We start from the raw sequence: 17,522 nt of genomic DNA on the forward strand, positions 1-17,522 counted from the left end.
GTAAGCTAGCTGGAGGACCGAAGAGACTGCTGCCTTTCACCTGCTGGAGTCAGAGAAATACAGAAGGGGCAGAGAGGGCGCTCCAGCTTATAAGAGGCCAGCCTTTGAGTTTTGCTCTGACTCCACCTGCTGGAAGGGACATAACCCACTGTCTGAACTGATCTGGGTACGTACAGGGAACTGGAGTTTCTGTAAATGGCTATCAAGTCCAATAATGGCTCCCTCCAATGAAGAACATTTCAAATCAGGGGAGAAGGTCTCTTTGGACTGAGCTTACTCTCTCAAATCCAGTGTTCTGGCTCAAGAAGTCTACTTGAATATTCTTCACTCATGCTATGTGGGCCACTGAGAGCATTCTTATATGTTATTCCACCCCTTCTAGCAGACATTTTGATTCCCCCTCTACCTGAGGACGTTTGGTCCCTTCTTGACGATTGTAGCACTGTCTCATAGGACGTGAATCACCTGACCTTTCAGCAAGGGGCTTTCCTGACTGCTCTTGCTTCCAAATGATTGACCACTTGGCTTCCACTGTACTCCAAGTCGTCTGAGCCACCTGAATTTGACAATGCGCTCCTCAACCAAAAAGTCTGGCATACATCGTTATAGTTATCCATTTGGGGCTATTGAGATTTATGCCAATTGCAAGGTTGCTGGATGCCGGCACCCAAGCTATGTTCATTTTCTCTCCTTCTACAAGGGAATCCTCACTGAGTACTCTTGGGACTGAGGAGACACCTTGATAATAGGGCTCTGATCAGGCCTCATGTGTGTTCTTGCCCACTGCACCAGATCTAGCACCATCACCACTGAACCCACACCCTGAGATTCCTAACTGCTAACAATCTTCATAATTGATCCTAAAGCTTGAAGATCCTATCCATGACATGCACATTACCCTCTTAACTGGAATTATGGTCTTTCTCATGATCATGCAGATCAAGGCCTATTCCAGAGTTCTTTAATTTCTCTCTCTACTCATCCAGGAAAGGCTACAACTTTAACATTGCCTTGCTTCCTGTAGAAGTTCCCTCTGGATACTTCCATTCTGCTGAGACTAGATCTCTTATCACTTTGTGCATGGGAAAGGCTCATAGGGGCTTCTTTACTGCATCATGATGAGATTCTCCTCCATCTCCTCCTCCGTCTTGACTTCCACAATATTCAAAATCCACAGAAACAAAACAATTAAGGATAATTCCTCTTTCCTGAATTAAATAACCATCTCTTCCAACTCATCCTCCACACCGAATCCTTCAGAGGCCACTGAACATATCTCTCTAGTTCTCTTCCTAAAAAGGTCCAGAAGAAAGCAAGATTGCTTACCTGCAACAGGTGATCTCCGTGAACAGCAGAACAGATCAGCTGCAAAAGTGGGTGTAGTCCTCACATGGCACTGAAATGGAACACTCTCCTCAAGTTCAGAAGCAATATCTTTTAAGCAACTGAGCATGAGTAGGGTTTCCCATGTTGCCAATGTCACGCAAGTCTCCTCAGTTTTTTCACAAGTTAAGTTTCAACTAAATGGGGAGGACGGATGGATTATATAGAAGATTTGTTCTGCTATCCAAGAAGAGCATCCATTACAGGTAAGCAATCTAGTTTTCTCTGTAGATAAGCAAATAGCCACCCAAATGGGGACTTCAAAGCTTAGGGTTACATATTATAAGGAAAGACTAACTGGTACAGAAAATGCAACCTGTAAAGATGGCAGATAGTTGAAGCCATTACTTGACCGAAGTTACTACCTCTAGAAAAATCCTCCTTTAAGCAGTAATCCTTAGCAAAAGTATGAACAGAGGTCCAGTTGGCTGCTTTGCAGATGTTCTGTAATAATGCTGAACTACCAAATGCCACTGATGTTGTGGCTGCCTGTACTTGTTGAGCTTTAATTTTTTAAAGTCCTGCTGCTGAGTAGCAGAAAGATGTACACAGCCAACCAGCTAGATAAGGTCTGCTTCTTTAGTACATGACCTTGAAACCTGTGATCAAATGATAAAAATAATTGTTGTGATTTTCTGAATAGTGGAATCCTATCCAACCTAAAACAGCAAGGCTCTCCTGCAATCCAGGGTATGAAAACATTACAACAACATAAGAAGTTGCCAAGCTGGGTCATACTAAGGATCCTTCAAGCCCAGCATTCTGTTTCCAACAGTGGCCAATCCAGATTACAAGTACCTGGCAAGTACCTAAACATTAAGTAGATCCCATACTACTAATGCCAGTAATAGCAGTGGCTATTCCCTAAGTCAACTCGATTAATAGCAGTTAATGGACTTCTCTTCATAAACTTATCCAAACCTTTTTTAAACCCAGCTACACTATGTGTCCTAACCATATCCTCTGGCAACAAATTCCAGAGTTTAATTGTGCATTGAGTGGAAAAAAAAACCAAAAAACATTCTCCGATTTGTTTTAAATGTGCTACTTGCTAACTTCTATTATCCGAAACAGTAAACAACCAATTCACATTTACTCATTCTAGACCTCTCATGATTTTATAGACCTCTATCATATCCCCCCTCAGCAGTCTTCTCCAAGCTGAACAGCCCTAGCCTCTTTAGCCTTTCCTCATAGGGTCTGAGAATACAGTGTGGGGGAAAACACCGGTACCCATCATGGACTCATTTAAATGAAATTGTGAGACTATCTCTGGTAAAAATTTTGGATGCATTCTTAAAATTATTCTATATTCTTAAAAATCTGCATATATGGTTCATAGATTACTAGTGCCTGAAGCTCACTTCTTGCTGAGGTAACTGCGATAAAGAATTTCCAGGAAAGAAATTTCACATCTGTTGTTGCCAAGGGCTTGAAAGGGGCTTTCATCAACTGTGAAAGAACGGTATTCAAATCCTATTAGGCTGCTAGTATTTGACTGGAAAGCACAAGTGATAATCCTTTCATAAATTTTGCCATTGCTGTTTGATGACATCTATTTGTTGATGACAGTTGCTTATCGTACTCAGACCAACATTGAGAAATGGAATACTGAAATATCATAGACATTGAACAGTGAAAGGGATCCTCATGATTTGTACAGCACCATACAGCAGATCTCATCCATTTGAAATTATAGGAATGCCTCGTGACTGATTTTCTCACTGCTAAGGTAAAGCAGAGTTGCTTACCTGTAAAGGAAAATTAGTTTCTTACCTGATAATTTTCATTCCTGATCAGTGCAGACTCCTGGGTTTCAGCTGGGTGTATCTCCACTCTCCTGAGCACTTTGTCTATCAGCGGCCAAGGAGGGAAGACGTACAGCAGCACATCGGTCGGCCAGGGCAGCACCAGGGCATCTACCCCTTCTGCTCCTGTTTCTCTGTGGCGACCGAAGAAGCGCGGAGCCTTGGCGTTCTGAAACGTTGCCATAAGATCCATGCGGGGTACGCCCCACGTGTCGCATATGAACTGGAAAGCTTCGTCTGCGAGCTCCCATTTCCCGGGATCGAGGCGGTACCGTCTGAGAAAGTCCGCCTGAACGTTGTCGACTCCTGCCATGTGAGACGCTGCAATACTTACTAAATGCTTCTTCGCCTAGCTGATCAGCTGCCGGGCTTCCGTGGCCACTGGCTGGCTCTTGGCTCCCCCTTGGCAATTGACATAAGCCACTATGATCGCATTGTCGGAAAGAATCCTGACTTATTTCCCCTGGAGGAGAGGGCGGAACACTTGCAACACTAACCACACTGCCCCAATTTCCAGATGATTGATCGACTACTGAGATTCTTCCTGGGACCATTGTCCCTGCACAGACTTCCTCAGGCAAACCGCTCCCCAACTGGAGAGGATGGCATCCGTGGTCACCAATGTCCATTCGGGCACCTCCAGGGGAACTCCTCGGGATAAGTTGTCTGAGATAAGCCACTAATCGAGACTGGAGCTCGCCGTGTCCGTAAGAGGAAGAGGTAAATGAAACTGTTCAGAGACTGGATTCCAACGCGAAAGCAACGCTGACTGTAAAGGACGCATATGAGCAAAGGCCCAGGGCACACCAGCTCCAGGGTGGAAGTCATGGAGCCGAGAACCCGCAAATAATCCCGCACTCTGAGGAGTCGGTTGGCCAATAAGTCCTGCACTTGTCCTTGTAGCTTGACAATTCGGTCTGAGGTAAGGAACACTCTCCCCTGTTGAGTGTCGAATAGAGCTCCCAAAAACTCCAAAGACTGGGTGGGCACCAGTCGGCTCTTGGCTAAGTTGATCACCCAACCCAGCGATCGCAGTAGTTGAAGCACTTTGCGAATTGCCAACTGGCTAAGCGACTCCGATTTTGCCAGAATTAGCCAGCCGTCCAGGTATGGATGCACCAGGAACCCATCTCTGCGCAGATGAGCCGCCACCACAACCATTATCTTGGTAAACGTTCTGGGCGCAGTGGCAAGACTGAAGGGCAAAGCTCGAAACTGAAAATGGCGACCCATCACAGAGAACCTCAGAAACTTCTGGTGGTCGGCCCGAATGCCTATGTGAAGATACGCTCCCGTTAGGTCCAGTGACACCAGAAACTCTTTTCTTACCGAGGCAATGACGGACCGTAACGTCTCCATGTGAAAACGTGGCACCTTGAGGCAGCGGTTTACGCGCTTAAAATCCAGAATGGGTCGGAAGGACCCCTCTTTTTTGGGGACTACGAAGTAAATGGAATAATGCCCTTTTCGCTGCTCCGTCTGAGGAACCGGGGTGATGGCACTGTGTTGCAGAAGGTGTTGCAAGGTATCTTGTACTGCCTGTCATTTCTCTTCGTAACTGCATGGGGAGACCAGAAACCACTCTGGAAGGCGATGTGCAAAATCTAAAGCGTAGCCTTGATTTATCACAGTAAGGACCCACTGGTCCAACGTCACCTTGACCCATTCCTCATAAAAAAGGGACAATCTGCCCCCGACAGCTGGAACAGAGGAATGGGTCGGCATCCCTTCATTGAGAAGACTTGGCCCTAGATGCGGTCTGGGTAGCCCCGGCTCTGCCAAAGAGTCAGCCACGAAAGGGCTGAGACCAGGACTGTTGGCGACCGGACGCTTGCTGAAAGGAAGAAGCTGGAGCTCTGGATGGGCGAAATCTCCAATTCTCTCTGAGTTGAGACTGTGAAGAAAAGGAGCCCCTCGACTTGGGCCTATCTTCTGGCAGTCGGTGAACCTTGTTCTCCCCCAGAGATTGAATCATATCCTCGAGGTCCTTGCCAAAAAGCAATTTACCCTTGAAAGGCAACGACCCCAGCTGAGCCTTGGAGGAAATATCCGCCGACCAGCCGAGACTGCCAACACCATGCATCTGGCCGAAGTCCGTAACAGATCATAAAGTGCATCCGCACTATAAGCGATCGAAGCTTCCAGACACCCTGCTTGCTGTGCTCTTGCATTGGAAAGTCCAGCATTAGCCTGTAACTGCTGAACCCAGCGAAGGCCCGCTCGTAAGGCAAAATTGCTGCACATAGCTGTCCACACTCCCAGTGCCGAGACTTCAAAAATTTTCTTGAGTTGCAGCTCCAACTTTCTACCCTGCAGGTCCTTCAGGGCTGTAGCACCCGTAACCAGGATTGTGGTCTTTTTGGTGACTGCGGACATCGCCACGTCCACCTTGAGCACCCACAGTATCAATTGCTTCCTCCGGAAGAGGATATAGCTTATCCATAGCCTTGCTAACTTTCAATCCCAGATCCAAGGTATCCCATTCTCTATATAGCAAGTCTGTGGCAGAAAAATGAAAAGGAAAGGAAGTAGCCGGGCCCCTCAGACCCAACATCACTGGGTCCATGGCCCCTAGCCTGGACTCCTCTGGCGGCCCATCTATGCCTAGCTCTCCGAGTATGGCAGGGATAAGCGGAGCCAACTCCTCCCTCCTAAACAGACAGACCACCTTAGGATCATCTCCTTCCACAATGTGAGAGCCTCGTGCTTGATCCTGTGGATGTTGATCAGGGTCTGTATCCCCCCCCCCCACATCAGAGGCTTGCCCTGCGGGTCCTGGTCCCCTGGGTCCATATCCTGGTCCGTGGAATCAGTATCAGTCTGATGAGCCCCTTTATGCAAAGGGCTCTTAGCTTTGGAGGACCCAGAGACTCCCTTAGACGTAGACCGCCTGGGCTGTAGTGGAATGAGCCTTGACTTGCAGAGGTGGAGGCTTGCCTGCCTCTACGTAGGCCGCCTTGATAGCTTATTTGATCCAGCGGGCTATGGTTGTCCGTGAGGCCGCTTCCCCTTGTTTCTTCCCACTGTGGACGAAGAGGTGGTCCGTCTTTCGTACGGAGTCCGACCTTTCCAGATATCCGAGTAGGAGTCTGCCGACGTTAAGATGGTGAAGGTGGCAAGATTTTTCCGAGTCCTTATGCTCGTCTGGCGATGGTAGTGAGATGGTTTGGTTTAGATGGGAGGAAGGAGGGGACCATGCGTAGCTGTATGGATCCCGGTGTGAACATGAGGAAGAGTTCTCGACAGGACAGTGCTCGAAGTGCTTGAAGCTCGGAGATGCGACGGGCCGAGCAGACTGCTACTAGGAATGAGTCTTCAGTGTTAAGTTGGAGGGATAGACCGCGGGTGGGTCTGAAGGAGGCTCCTGCTAGGAAGTCTAGGACTAGGTTGAGATTCCATAAGGGTACCGGCCACTTCAGTGGTGGTCGGATCTGTTTGACCCCTTTCAGGCAACGGGAGAAGTCCAAATGAGAGGCTAGGCTGCCGCCCCCCGACCTTGGCTCTGTAGCAGGCCAATGCGGCCACCTGCACCTTGATGGAGTTGAGAGATAACCCCTTCTGTAAGCCGTTCTGCAGGAATTCCAGGATTGTGGGAATTTCGACTGTCTGAGGGAGGATGTCACAGTCTTCACACCATGCTTCGAATATTCTCCATATTCATATGTAGGTTAGAGATGTGGAAAACTTACGTGCTCAGAGCAGAGTGTCAATCACCACCCCTGAGTATCCGCTCTTCTTCAGGCGTGTCCTCTCAATGACCAGACCGTAAGAGAGAATGGAGTTGGGTCTTCGTGGAGGATTGGGCCTTGTTGGGGCAGATCCCTGTGAGGAGATAGAGGGAGAGGACTCCCTGACAGTAGTCTTCGCATGTCTGCGTACCACGGCCTTCTTGGCCAGTCCGGGGCCACTAGAAGTACTGGTCCCCTGTGGTGTTCTATCTTGTGGATGATTCCACCCAGTAGCGGCCACGGTGGGAAGGCATATAGCAGGATTTCCTGTGGCCAGGTCTGGACGAGGGCATTGATCCCTTGAGATTGAGGTTCCCGTCTGCGACTGAAGAAGTTGGGAACTTGGGTGTTTGACCGGCTTGCCAGGAGGCCCATGGCTGGTGTTCCCCAGCGGTTTACTATCAACTGGAAGGCTGTGTTCGACAGCCTCCATTCCCCTGGGTCTAGATTTTCTCTGTTGAGGTAATCCACAGTGACGTTGTCTTTTCCCGTGATGTGGGAGGCTGAGATTCCTTGTAGGTTTGCTTCTGTCCACGCCATTAGAGGATCTATTTCCAGGGACACCTGTTGGCTTCTGGTTCCTCCCTGGCGGTTGATGTAGGCAACTGTTGTGGCGTTGTCCGACATGACTCTGACCGATTTGCCCCGGAGTCAGTGACTGAACCGTAGGCAGGCTAGCCTGACTGCCCGTGCTTCCAGTCAGTTGATGTTCCATCCCAACTCTTCCTTGTCCCATTGTCCCTGGGCGGTCAGACTCGCATCCGTGGTGAGCAGGATCCAGGTCGGCGAGGATAGCCTTACTCCCTTGCTCAGGTGGTCTTCTTGTAGCCACCATTGTAGCTGGGTTCGAACTTTGTCCGGGAGCTGGAAGCGAACGGAGTAATTCTGGGACATCGGATTCCATCGTGACATTAGGGAATGCTGCAGGGGGTCACATGTGAGCTCTTGCCCATGGGACCACTTCCAGTGTGAATGACATCAGACTAAGGACTTGGAGGTAGTCCCACACCTTGGGGCGAAGACTGTTTAATAGGTTTCACAATTGGTTCATCAGCTTTGTTCTCCTTGTAGGAGTCAGGATCACCTTGTCTTGTTTGGTGTCGAACCGGATTCCCAGATATTCCAGAGATTGGGAGGGCTGCAGACAGCTCTTGTCGTGTTGACCATCCACCCGAGGTTCTCCAGTAGAGTTTTGACTCTGGTGGTCGCCTGTTGACATTCCTCTGAGGATTTTGCCCTGATCAGCCAATCGTCCAGATATGGGTGTACGAGGAGGATTCCTCCTTTCCTCAGTGTTGCCGCCACTACAACCATGATTTTGGTGAACGTTTGAGGTGCTGTGGCTAGCCCGAAGGATAGTGCCCGGAACTGGTAATGGTGGTCCAGGATCGCAAAGCGTAGGAAACGCTGATGCTCGTGGTGGATCGGAATATGCAGGTAGGCTTCTGACAGATACAGGGATGTGAGGAATTCTCCCGGCTGTATCGCTCTTATGACAGAGTGTAGGGTTTCCATACTGAAGCGAGGGACCTTCAGGTGACGGTCTTGAGGTCCAGGATGGGTCGGAACGTACCCTCTTTCTTGGTAACGATAAAATAGATGGAATAGTGCCCAGTATTTTGTTGTTGCGTGGTTACCGGTGTTATGGCCTTTAAGGCGAGCAATTTGGTCAGCATGGTTTCTACTGCCCTCCTCTTGGAGAGGTCGTGACAGGGAGATTTCACAAATTTGTCTAGAGGAATGTTGTGGAAGTCCAGATAATATCCCTCTCGAATGATGGTTAGGACCCACTTGTCCGAAGTTCTCTCGTCCCATCTTTGGTAGAATAGGGCAAGCCTGCCCCCTATGGCTTCTTCCTGTAGATGGGCTGGCTGATTTTCATTGCGGGGTGCGGCTGGGGCCTGGGCCAGAGCCGGCTCCCCTTTTGTTGTGCTTGTTCCGAAAGGAATGGCCCCTGCCTGCGGGGCGAGATGATTGATATATACTTTTGTACGGTTTGAAGCGCTGTGATCCCCTGACCTTAGATGTTCGGGGCGAAGGGCGCTGGCTTCTCTTGTTCTTGTCCTCCGATAGCCACGGTAGTGGGGATTCGCCCCATTTGTCGGCTACCTTCTCCAGTTCGCTTCCGAACAGGAGGGTTCCCTTAAATGGCATTCTCGTGAGTCTCGTCTTGGACGTCGTGTCGGCTGACCAGCTCTGGAGCCAGAGTTGTCTTCTGGCTGCCACAACAGACAAAACGCCTCTGGCTGCGGTGCGTACCAGGTCAGAGGTCGCATCCATGAGGAATGATACTGCTGGTTCTAGTGCTTCGACGGGCGTGATGGCGTTTCTGGTCTTAGATAAACAGGAGCGTGTCACCACGGCACAGCAGGCAGCGATCTGTAGCGACAAAACTGAAACGTCGAATGACTGTTTGAGGATGGATGCCAGACATCTGTCCTAGGCATCTTTTTGAGTGCAGCTCCTCCCTCAACTGCGATGGTAGTGCGCTTAGTGACAGCACAGACCATGGCATCCACTTTGGGGAATTCCAGGAGATCTTTGGCCGCGGTATCCAGGGGATACCCGGCTGCCAGGGTCCACCCCCCTTTGAACGTGGCCTCCGGAGAGTCCCATTCCAGGTCAATCAGCTGTTGGACAGCTTGCAGCAAAGGGAAATGGTGGGAGGCCTGACAGAGTCCCTCGAGGAGAGGGTTCTTCTTCGGATCCCTTGTAGCACTTGTGCCTGAAATAGCGAGCTCTTTCAAGCTGTCCGCCATGAAGTCTGAAAGCTCGTCTTTGGCGAAGAACCGCCTCATGGATCGGCAGGGTTCTGTTCCTGGAGGGATTTCTCCTTCCTCCAGGGAGTCTTGATCCTCATCCGAGGTATCCGTGTCCCCAATGCTGGGGCTTTTGGGTGGGCAAGGCACTTCTCTGGGTTTAGAGGGTCCCAGGATATTAGGGTCCTCTGCGGGAGGCTGTGGCATCGGAGGCGCCGGTTGCATGTGGACGAAGGTATGTAGGCCTTTGAAGAATTCCACCCACGAGAAAGATGCTGGGTCTAAATTGAGAGGCGCTGCGTCCCCAGGGAGCCCTGTTTGAAGGAGGCTCCTGCTGGGGGTAGCAAGATCTTGTGTACTGTCTGTGGATCCGGATCCCAGTACCGGCTGGGGAGGACCTTGGGCTGGATCACCCAGGGCCTCCTCACACTGTATACACAAGGCCATGGCCTCTTCGTGCTGGGCAGAGGCCCTGGACCTTAAGCTTCTTATCCAGTGGTGCCATGGTTTGTGTGTGTTGCAAGAAACTCCTGTTTGTGTGTTCAAGCGTACGCCGGGAGGCTATGCGCTCCAGGTGTGCTGAAGTTGTGCGTTTAGGTCGGATGTGCGCTCAAAAAGATGCGCGCGCCACTGTGCACACGAGGTTTACTTATGCGCCCAGCACAGTTGTGCGCGTGGCTGTGCGCCCGGCGCCCTTGCGTACGTCGCTGCTTATGCGGCTCGCCTCTATGCGCGCAGAACGAATCGGCGGACAGGGTGGCAATCAAATGTAAATGGCGACTGCGACCATGCGGGCAATATGGCAACCACCTCGGAGGATCTCCACGTGGGAGGGCCCTCTTATCGAGCCGGGGTCTAGTCCTAATAGGGCTGATCAACCCAGTAGCACTGACACAGGCTGGAATCTGTGCGGCTATTCGAGCCTTGGAGACAGGAGACTTTTAAGAAGTTTTCTACCTTACCTTGTGCGGCGTTTCCCGGTCTCCGGCTGTGGAGGGGGCGGGGGGGGGGGAAATACCTTCACCACTGCGCTCGAATTTGCACCCACTGCCTCTCAGCCGCACCCGATGCTGGGGATAAGTCCATGCTGGGAACCGCCTGCTGGACCGAGGCCTACCTCTGAGGGATCGTGGAAATCACCTCAGGAATCTTGACTGGGGGAGGGACCCGTAGGTATCACCGCAGGAGAGCGGGGCTCATCTGTAGAGGTAAGTTTTCTCTTTGTTTTGGATTTCTTTGGTTAGAATACTCTAATGCTGTGCAAGCGTGTATAGAGTCCCGAACTGCTATGGAGACGGAAAATACTGAAGAGCATGGTGTCCTACAGGGGTATATGTACTAAGGCTGACATCAGATTGAAATCTGATCCGTCTCCAACTGCTATCAGGAGCACACTATACCCATTGGTCCTGAGTCCACCTGCTACATGCTAGGAAAATAAAGATAGGAGAAACCCAATTCTGCAGGGTGGATTTCATGATGACTAACATCCTGCTGTCCTAGGAGAACACCTGTTACAGGTAAGCAACTCTGCTTTCTCCCTAGGACAAGCAGGATGGGAGCTCTCACACATGGTAAATCCCTAGCTATAGGCTACTCCCGAACAACAAAGAAACCAAAAGACACCTAACCAGGGGCCAATGGGCACAACAACACTGGTGCTATTGGTAACAGAGGGAGATAGCTTAAACCCGAACAATGGGCCCTAGGCAGGAAGAGCTAGGTTCTACAACTGAAAGATTCCAAAGGACAGACTGGCCAAAACTGCTGTCGTGTTGACCATCCTTGTCCAGACAATAGTGAGAGGCGAAAGTGTGGAGAGAACTCCACTTTGTAGCCTTGCAGATCTCATCCATGGGGATCGCTCACAGGTGGGCTACCGAGGTCGCCATGGATCTGACAGAATGAGCCTTGACATGGTCCCCCAGCTGCAGTCCCGCCTGCATATAGCAGAAAGAGATGCAATCCGCTAGCCAGTTGGACAAGGTCTGCTTGACTACCACAACTCCCAATCGGTTTCTGTCAAAACAGAGAAAGAGTTGCGTGGATTGCCTATGACCTGCCGTCCGCTGCAGGAAAAGGCTAAGGCTCTCTTGAAATCCAGGCTGTGGTGAGTTCTTTCGTCCTGGTGCGAATGAGGCTTTGAAAGAAAAAGGTGGGTAAGATGATGGACTGGTTCAGATGGAAATCCATCACCACCTTTGGCAAAAACTTAGGATGTGTACGCAGAACCACCCTATCTTGAAAGAACTTCGTGTAAGGTGAGTACGACACCAAAGAACTTCGTGTAAGGCGAGTACGACACGGCTGTCACCTCGGCCGACTCTGTGCGCCGAGGTGACCGCCAGTAGGAAGACAACCTTCCAGGTCAAGAACTTTAGGTCACAGGAGTGCAGAGGTTCGAAAGGGGCCTTCATAATCTGGGTCAGGACTATGCTGAAATCCCAGGACACTGTGGGGGAGCCTCTGGGAGGCTTCAGTTGAAGCAGATCCCGCATAAAGTGCCCCATGATAGGGTGTACTGAGACAGGCCCGCCATCCATCTCCTGGTGGTAAGCCCCAATAGCACTAAGATGCACCCTGACAGAGTTGATTTTTAGGCTAGACTCCGAGAGGTGTAGCAGGTAGTCCAGCAGCTTAGGGGTGGAGCTAGAGAATGGATCTAAACTGTGACTCTCACACTAAGTGGAGAACCTCTTCTACTTTAGGCCGTAAGACTTCCTAGTAAACGGCCTCCTGGACTCCATCAGGACCCGGGACATCACATCCGAGAGGTCCAAGGGATATAAAATCAGCCTTTCAACATCCATGCCTTGAGGGATAAGGGTCGGAGGTTGGGATGACGCAGCTTGCCCCGATCCTATCTGATAAGGTCTGGGGAGGCCCCCAGACTGATCATCTTCTTCAGGGCGAGATCTTGCTAGCATGAGAACCAGATCTGTCGTGACCAAAAAGGAGCAATGAGGATCATGGTCTCCTGGAGCTTCAGGAAGGTCTTCAACACTAATGGAAGCTGAGGATGTGCATACAGGCCGCCGGAGGGTAGTACTTCCTTGGACGGTAAAAAGGGCTCCTAGACCCTTGCCGTGAGGACTTCTTGTCCAAGCTCTGTTGATCCAAGGTACTGGCCGAGAGATGCTGGAGGGTCTCATGATGATACTTCAGATGTGCTAATCTAGTCACAAAAAGAGATTCTCTACGATACAGGGCAGATCCGCAAGCCATTCCTGAACCTCCAGATGGAGGTTGGAGGTGTGGAGCCAAGCCATATGGTGGGTACTGATGCCGGTTGCCGCCAACCTTGCTGCCATCTTAAAGACATCATGGGCGGACTGGATCTCAATGCTTGTCGCACTCCAAACCTTGCTGGAGAAACTTCAGGAAGTCTTTCTGCAATTGCTGAGGAAGGCGCTCAACTAGATTCTGGATTTGCTTCCAGAGATTCCTGGAATATTGGCTCATATACAGCTGACAGCAGGAAGACTTTCCTCCCTAGGACGTCTAGGGCCCTGTGTTCTTGGCCCAGGTGAGCCGAGGCATGCGTTTGAGAACACTTTGCCTTTTTGAGGGTGGACTCCACCACCATAGACTGGTGTGGGAGCTGATGCCTCTCAAACCCCTTAGTGGGCTGAACCAGAAACACCGCATCGGTCTTTCTGTTTACCAGGGGTACTGAGATGGGGTGTTCCCAGAGCTGGACAAACAAGTGATGAACCAGGACAGCCACCACCTCCTTTAGGTGCATCCACAAACTGGAGGATCTCCAGCATCTTATGCTGGGAGTCCTCCTCTGTCAGGAGCAGGAAGGGGACAGACTCCGCCATGGCCCGTACAAAGCCTGCAACCATCAGGTCCTTGGGAGGGGGATAAACGCCTCTCCTCCGGAGGAGACAGCTCAGAGGGCAGGTCCTCGGACACGTCATCCCCCATGGGTCGTATGGGGCGTTATCCTCGCTCACGTCACCGATCGGGGAGCCCGGACTATGCCCTTGGCCTGAGGCACAGAGGGCATTGGGAGACTGATAGGGGCTTGGTCAACACTGGCCGTAGGGTTGGCCGCAAAAGCGGAGCCATCAGTCCCAACAGCCCACCCTAGTCCAAGAAATCGGCAATGGGAATGAACTCAGTCGGGGACAGCATTGGTGCTCCCCAGGGCATCAAGGGCACTGGCATCAGATGCGTTGGTAGCACATAGAGGAGAAAGTCCAAGACCTCCAGGAATGGTGCCAGCACCGAAGGCACAGGCTCTGGCATCAATGGTGGCCCTGATGGGGCTGGTGGCTCAATGGCTCGTCCAACCGCCAACAGCACTCTGTGCTCTAACTCCTCCTCAAATGCTGCAGAAGAAAGGACAATTAGAGGAGGAGGTGTGACCTGGACTCCCCTCGGGCCTCCAGCTTCGATGGAGGGCAATGCCTCCTTGGGCCAGGGCCGCTTTGGGGACATCTCGGTAGGTGCTGGTGCCTTCCCAAGCTTTGTCTCATGTGAGGACAGAGACAGATGACAGTGCTTCCTTGATTTCCCATAGTGCTTGGCCCAGTTCTTCCCCAGTGCTGAAGGAGATGGAGATGACCCAGGCCTGGAACGAGAGAAAATGGAAGCAGGCCAGTCCCCAGTGCCCATTTCGACCTGAGGACCCAGTGGAGAAGACAGCATGGGACGGGCAGCCACCGGCTCCCCTTTCCCCAGGGGTGTTAACGCCCCTGATGTTGATACAGAGGGACCAGATGTCCTGGGGCCGATTAGCTTCTCCATTTTGTCAAAGGGCGCACGCGGCGACCCTTGGGGGTCATTTGGCCACAAACGTGACATCCCCTGACATTGTGCGATGCCCCCAGGCACAAGGTACAGACCCTCATGAGGGTCTGTAATGGACATGGGGGGGGGGGCACCGGCGAAACCCTGATGATGCCATTTCAAAAAGTAACCGACGAGCGGTCAATGGCCAGCGGGGGACAGCACTGTCAGGGATCGACTGCACAGAAGGAACAACTCACTGCAATGCCCTCTAACTAAGGCTGGGAGGAGAGAGGAGAGACCTGGCACAGGAAAAAAAATAGAGAAACACTCAAATGTAGTTTGCCTACAAAACTAACAGGAGCTCAACATCTGCAAGACGACAGCTCTGCGGAAAAGAAGAGACTGAAGAAGACCCTGCGTGGACTGGCACACTAGGCATGCTCAGTGTGCCAGTCAAAGTTTCTTGCAATAAGTTTTCCATGCCGGGCTCCATCTTATGTCACCCATGTGTGAGGACTACCATCCTGCTTGTCCTAGGAGAATGTGCCTAACTTCTTTGGAAAAAGGCAATTCATTGACTACTATATTTTCAACACCCAAACTGTGAGTGCTAAGGATTGAATATTAGGATATAACAGAGTCCCTTTGTACTGAGTTAGGAGAGTTGGAAAAATCTTTAGATGAACTGGAGGAGTTATAGCCTATTTCTGAAGCCATGGAAACCATACTTGACAAGGCCAATAGGGAGCCAGCAGAATCCTAGACTTTTTTCTTCAACTTTAATATTTTTGCTGTGAGTGGTATCAGAAGAAATTCACACACAAATATTTGTTTCCATGGTATTACAAAAGCATCTGGCAAACCAATCTATTTGTGGAGTTTTCATTTTTTAAATAGAATTTGTAATGTATTGCAATGGAGAGACTATTCATGAGGCTGAAGATGAAGCAAAGCATCTAATATATTATTCTTCCCCAGAAGATAAACTGCCCACAGTTGTATATTCTCAGTATGGCCCAATTCCAAATCTTGATGGTCTCTTTGCATGGCACTGCCAAATCTGTTCTTCCTTGCTCATTTATATAAAGCATTGCTTCTTAATTGTTTGTCTGAATATGCACTACTATATCCTTCAACTACAGTTTGAAAACCATTAGCCCTCTGAATATGGCTCTTAATTTTAGAAGGCTGATATGAAGAGATGTCTCCAAGTTTGTCCAGATACTCTGGGCACACAAATCATTTAAATGTGACCTTGGATAATATCCTCTGAAGAAAAGAATGAAAGAACTGCTTAGTAGATTTGATGATTTGGTCCAATAATGTAATGACCATCTTAGAGCATCTGTAAGCTAACTTTTGTGCAACATTCCAGTCAAAATGTGGAATCCAATGAAACTTATACTCTTCTCATGTTTAAATGGGCCAACGGAGTCACATGCACCGTAACCATCATGTGATCTAATATATTCACGAAAAATCATGCTTAAACAATTGAATTATGGATATCAATGCTTGCATTCTTTGCACAGGAAGGTATGCTTTCCCTATCTGTGTTTAGAAAAGCTCCTATAAATGCCAATTAATGGTTTGAAATGGAATTTTTCCAAATGTATTACAAACCTCAGAAACTGCAACATTTTTGGAAAGTTAGATATCCTGCTTGGATTGATCGCAGTACACTCTCTATATTAGTCTGGAAAAAGAACATTTTTCATCCTGATATGACTTGCTAGTATCAGCAAGTACTTCGTGAAAACTATTGGAGTTGCTCCTAGACCAAATAAAAGGACTCAGTACTGGTAGTGCTAACCATTCAATCAGAAACAAAGGTATTTCCTGTGCATCTTGTATATATAGGTATATGAATACAGGCATCCTTAAGATTTAGTGCTGTCAATCAAGTTCCCCTCTCCAGAGAAATGTAAATGATTCTCAGGGAGATCATCTTGAATTTTTCTTTCAGGTAGGAACTTAATTCCTGGAGGACTAAAACTGGATGGAGACCTCCTGATTTCCTTGGAATAGAAGAAACCTATTCCCTTTTTCAACTGTGGAACACGTTTGATTGCTCTTGTAAGAAGTGAAGATCTTGCTTTTTGTTTTAGAATTTGCAATTAATCTGTTGCAGGATATACAGACTTTGGGGACATTCAAAGGCAATGCTATTCTAATTAGCAGAAAGTGACATCAGCTATACACCTGAAAACAGAAAGCCAAGAATGCAAAGAAGAAATTCATTGGGAATGATCTCTTCCTCAGGATCTGAAAATTGGGACAAATCACAATTCATATCTATAAGTTCACACCCAGCAATTTAGAACCTTATGGAAAGAAAATCTTAGGTTTCTCTTAAATTCAGATGCATACGATTTACCTGCTTGTGCTTCTAGATCGTCTGGTTGTGCTATAGCTTTTAGGTGGAGTTTTTGAACGTTTCTTTTCTTCTCTCTTTTTATCCCTTTAGAAGAAACAAAATAAACTTACTTTTAAAATTTGCACGGTAAATTTTATAGTATTTGCGTTAGATCTGTAGAAAAATACAAAACAAACATTATCTATTTCAGGTACTGATAAGTCATCCATTTCATCACATCTAAAAATAATCCTGGGAGCCTGTTCACCCAGGCAAATAAAATCTAATTGCTGGCATCTTTGCCATGCAGCCCCTGTTGGGCTGGACCACCACAAAAGAACTGCATACAGATTAGTCACAGGGCTGGTGGGAGAGAATCATTGCTGGCATGGCTCCTGCCAGGCATACAGGGGAGGACAGCAGGTTGTCATGGCTCCCAGGAGAGAACTACATGTCTGTATAGCCCCTAATAGGCCACCAGGATAGGAAAGCATGTTAGTGTTGTTGTCGAGAAGGGAATGAATAAAATAAAGTAAATTTACTTACCTTTAAATAAGGTTCTCAATTGACAATAGGATGAATTAGCCATGACATGTGGGTGGTGATATCAAACAGCACTGAATGGACCCATCTTAGAGCTCAGTAAATTTTACTGAGCATGCGTGGGAGTTCCCCTGCAAGCATTGCTTCAAGAACTCTTTAGTCTTTTTTAGAGCTTAAGCTTTAGCAAGGTAGTTGAATCTCCAGG

General features: G+C 49.1%; 1 protein-coding gene across 2 annotated transcripts in view; it reads right to left on the reverse strand.

Moving 5' to 3' along the window:
- SRSF11 (serine and arginine rich splicing factor 11) overlaps positions 1 to 17,522 on the reverse strand; it is a 147,824-nt gene that overhangs the window by 21,600 nt on the left and 108,702 nt on the right. For both annotated transcript variants that reach the window (XM_029618373.1, XM_029618374.1), the window contains exon 10: positions 16,796 to 16,879. In XM_029618373.1, coding sequence (XP_029474233.1) covers positions 16,796 to 16,879 — 84 coding nt within the window. The remainder of the gene's footprint in view (positions 1 to 16,795; positions 16,880 to 17,522) is intronic.

The sequence above is a fragment of the Rhinatrema bivittatum genome, chromosome 10, assembly GCF_901001135.1.
Source record: "Rhinatrema bivittatum chromosome 10, aRhiBiv1.1, whole genome shotgun sequence".
In the NCBI taxonomy this organism is placed as follows: domain Eukaryota; kingdom Metazoa; phylum Chordata; class Amphibia; order Gymnophiona; family Rhinatrematidae; genus Rhinatrema; species Rhinatrema bivittatum.